We start from the raw sequence: 4,201 nt of genomic DNA, 5'->3' as shown, positions 1-4,201 counted from the left end.
GTTACTCTTATGAAATTTCGTATATGGGTGAATTAAAAAAAATGACCACCAAACTGAATTATTTTGGCAAAATTCAACTACATATAACATATTTTCACTTGTATCATCATATTGCACACGCATTCTAGTTTAAAATCCTTAAGTGGCAATAGAATAGACAATGGGATTAAAAAGTTTCAGAATTTTTATTAGTAAAATTTCTTTTGAAAAAAGAAAATATCATTAAACCTTGAAAGACTTTTTAAAATACATAATCACAAGAAATTATAGTTTTTTATGCTTCAAAATGGTAAAAAGGGTATAAATGATTAAATCTAGACCTTGAATGAGTATCTTCTCTTGTACATGTGACAAAAAATTGGCTTTTTGATTGTTATTTTACATTATTTTTTCAATTCTGGTTTGAAAAGTTTTAATATGAGAAAAATATGAAGCAATAAAATTCCCCAAAATTCACTTTTTTGTCCGTTCAAGTCAATTCTTTAAATCTAAGCCAAAAAAGAATTGTTATTTACGACTTCTCTTACAAAAAATACTAGATTTTGAAGTGACCCTATGTTACATTATTGTGTTGCACTCCTGACATCTGATATGTATTTTATTTAACATTGTTTTAAAAATTATAACACACAATAACCCATTCTTACTTTGTAAATCAATTTGTCGTGTTGATTTTTTCATCGTTTACAGCAGGTTTTTCATATTTTGAAGACCTTAAAACATGATTATTTGCAAAGTGTAATATAAATAAATTTTATTTGAAATATATGTGAAATGATGAAAACTATTCCCTGAATTGACTGTAAAATTTCTGTAATTTGTTGATAGACATATTGTTTTGAACATCAAATAGTATCAAGCATTTTTTTCAACTTATTTTTTAGTAAAGATAGTTAAAAAGTATTGGTAATTATAAAGCAGTTTTGTTGCACTCCTGACTGCAGTAAAATTGAAAATTAAAACCATAGAACACAAAAATTCATAAAGTGTTGGCAACATCAAGTGATAATGAAATTGTGCAATATTTATAGTCCAATACTTCATAATTAAAACAGATGAAAGTATTTAAAATTCGCGTTTTATCTGGAATAAAAAACCCTATTTTATACCAAAAAACTAGCTTAAATGTATATTTAAAAGATAAAATATATTTTAAAGCATATTTTCCTTTAGAGAACAAACACAGTAACCCACCAGAAAAATTCTACTCATCACTTTTTCTTTTGTTTTATTCTTTTTGGATGATTTATAATTCTAACATATTTGTTGCACTCCTGACCAAAAGCATTGGGGCCTTTAAAGTAGAATTGTGAAGTGAAAATTACATAAGAACTTTTTCTGTTGTTTCAGTGAAGTTGAGGAGGAATTACTTGAATTTAATGACAATGTTTTAGTGTGTTTATTTTTAACGTTCATTAAAAAAATCATAAAAAAGATAAAAACACATCTGAATTGATAAAATTGAAAAAGGAAGGATTTTTATTAATAAAACTATCAATAATTTATCATTAAATTATACAAAAAGATCATTATTAATTAATGAATACTTCTAAGCATGAATAGAAGTCTTTTCGACACACAACTTGAATCTTTAAAAAAATGTGTTGCACTCCTGACCATAGAAATATGGACCTGAAGCACAGATAGATCCTGTAATTGATAAATCTATTTGGTAAAAATGTTCTTTGTGTCTCTATTTTCCAAAATAAAAATCAGAAAATCATTTAATGATAATAGTTCTTTCATGCTTGGGAGCAAAACATCAAATGTTGCACTCCTGACATTTTTGGGTATGCACATATACTTAACTCTCATTAATGCTGCTTGTGATTTATATAACATTTTTAAGTTTTAAAATGTATATCAGTTATTATTTTACAATTCCAAAATTCTATTTTGTCTCAATTTTCTATCAGAATTTTACAATTGATGTTTTATTGGCAACACTACATTTTTTCTGTTGCACTCCTGACATGGTATAACATTTTTTTGAACATTAGCCATGACTACAACTTTATTAAACAAAAGTTATGACAGTCCACATTTAAAGCTCAATACTTTGAATATTATCAGGAAAGTCTTTATTTTTAACATGAAGCATTGTTTTTTATTTCACAGATCTCTAAAAAATATTGAAATTTCAAAATGTCACAAAAAGGTGTTGCACTCCTGACAATTTTAGCATCATTTTTGGGCATAACTTTTTTGTTAATTGAGATATCAACGAGATATTTGGCAGGTATTTAGACACTATCTAAAGACATATGCTGAGACATAGAAATCTATTTTCATTGCCTGTATTTTTAGTGTGGGTTGATAAATATGCATTTGGTCATTTTTTTTTAATTCACCCACATTGTAACTAGCAGGTGCACTATACTAAAATAAGAAACAGTATCTTACATAATTGTAGGTGTTGTACCTATGAAGGGTCACTAGTATCCCATTTAGTCATCTTTTATTTGCTATAGAAACATTAATGACATTCAAAATTAATCAGCATCCTCCTTTAGAAAAGAAGCGTTCCCAAATCGTTCTTTTCGGTCGTTCAGGTTTTCCATTTGTTTTATCCAAAATGTCACATATCTTGCACATCGAATTTAAAAATACTTCGTTAATACCAATTTCATAAAATTTGTCCTTTTCTCTAAGGTATTGCGAAAAAATCTTCTCACTGGCTGCAATTTCTTTAAGTTTTTCTGCCAAAGCCATAGGTGAGTGAAAATCCAAAGCGCTTATAAACGACCCTTTCGGTAAATATTCCTTTGCTGTTTGTGGCCCATTTATGACAGGTATCACATCAAAATTGCCCAAAAATAAATTGTATAATTTTTCTGTCGTATAGTCTTCGCATATATTGTTTTCAAATGCAAAATAGAACTTGTAATCCCTAGAAAAGTTTCTCAAACACTCGCTAATATATGGAGATCTATTGAGACAAACCCGATCACCACAAGAACCAAACATATCGATTTTTATATACTTCTTCAATTCTTTTATGTAATCCCTACGACGAGATGGCACGGGGCAATGTCCAGACATCCAAACACCAAATTGTTTCTTCTTCTTAAACACTTCTGTGTAGTTCTTCACCAATGGCGTGGTTCGTTTGAGCAAAGTTCCATACGGTCTGTATATATCTGAGTTTCTACGATACGACATTAGCCAGTCTAATTTGTCATCCCACTTTGGTGAAGGTCGTCCCATATATGCTGGACTCTCCATAGAGTTGAAAATAAATATCTGCTGAGGCTGTTTAGGTGGCGGATTACCACCCATATAAGACTGTGTAAATATTACAACGTCACTTCTTTGTAGATCTTTTGCATCTGATGAAAGGTGACAATTAGGATGTTTCCTACATTTTTTCGATTTAGCATAATTAAAACTATTCACTAAATATGAAGGCATATTGTGCCATAATATTTTCCATCCATTGTTTGATGCAGTGGACAAGTAGTTTTTCTTAACGTCAAAAGCCTCTTTTATTGGAGGTATATCGGTTGTGCTCAGAGGTTTGAATAACTCAAACAAGAGGAATACAAATGCGGTAGCGATAACGATAACAATAAAGACCCGCACGGAAAGCTCCGACTGCGAACTACAATAAATAAAGATATATATAAATATATATATATATATATTTGTGTGTGAGAGAGAGAGAGAGAGAGAGAGAGAGAGAGTGTGTGTGTGTGTGTGTGTGTGTGTTTGGGGGTGTGGGTGGATGTGGCTGTGTGTTTACTGTAAGCATATATTTTCTTAAAGAAAAAATCAAACATTAAGTATAAGGTACATGTAGTTAAATGACAAAAGGATTCAACTTAATCATGAATACAAGACTCTAAAATCCAAAACATTTCTTTTCAATAACCTTGAATCTTATGAAATATTTATTGAAAATATAAGAATACCGAGGGTTGTTAACTAGTATAAAATTGATACTCGACCGTCGTAATGATCTCTCTGTGCACTGACACGAACAAAAAAAATCGCTCGTGCAGTGATTAAAAAGACATACAATCAAACAAGGTGACCAAGAGTATACAAGACTTCTCCATCCAGAAAAAGTAGAATGATTGAACACTTTTATTGTTCTTTATTGTTTCCAAGATATTTGCAAAAAAAAAAAAAAAAAAAAAAAATAGGGGCCGGGCTTTCAACTCCTCAATGGGACGTTTAGCAAAAATTGAAAGTTTGCGTA

General features: G+C 29.9%; 1 protein-coding gene across 1 annotated transcript; it reads right to left on the bottom strand.

The window, feature by feature from the left end:
- Positions 1-1,561: 1,561 nt before the first annotated feature.
- LOC133203600 (glycoprotein 3-alpha-L-fucosyltransferase A-like) lies at positions 1,562-3,597 on the bottom strand. Its single transcript, XM_061339369.1, has one exon. The coding sequence runs from the start codon at positions 3,409-3,411 to the stop codon at positions 2,497-2,499; it is 915 nt and encodes a 304-aa protein (XP_061195353.1). The 5' UTR covers positions 3,412-3,597; the 3' UTR covers positions 1,562-2,496.
- Between the last annotated feature and the right edge of the window lie 604 nt (positions 3,598-4,201).

The sequence above is a fragment of the Saccostrea echinata genome, unplaced genomic scaffold, assembly GCF_033153115.1.
Source record: "Saccostrea echinata isolate AGI-Se365-2 ecotype Australia unplaced genomic scaffold, CSIRO_AGI_Sech_v1 ptg000051l, whole genome shotgun sequence".
Lineage (NCBI taxonomy): Eukaryota > Metazoa > Mollusca > Bivalvia > Ostreida > Ostreidae > Saccostrea > Saccostrea echinata.
This window is presented reverse-complemented; position numbering and strand designations above follow the sequence as displayed.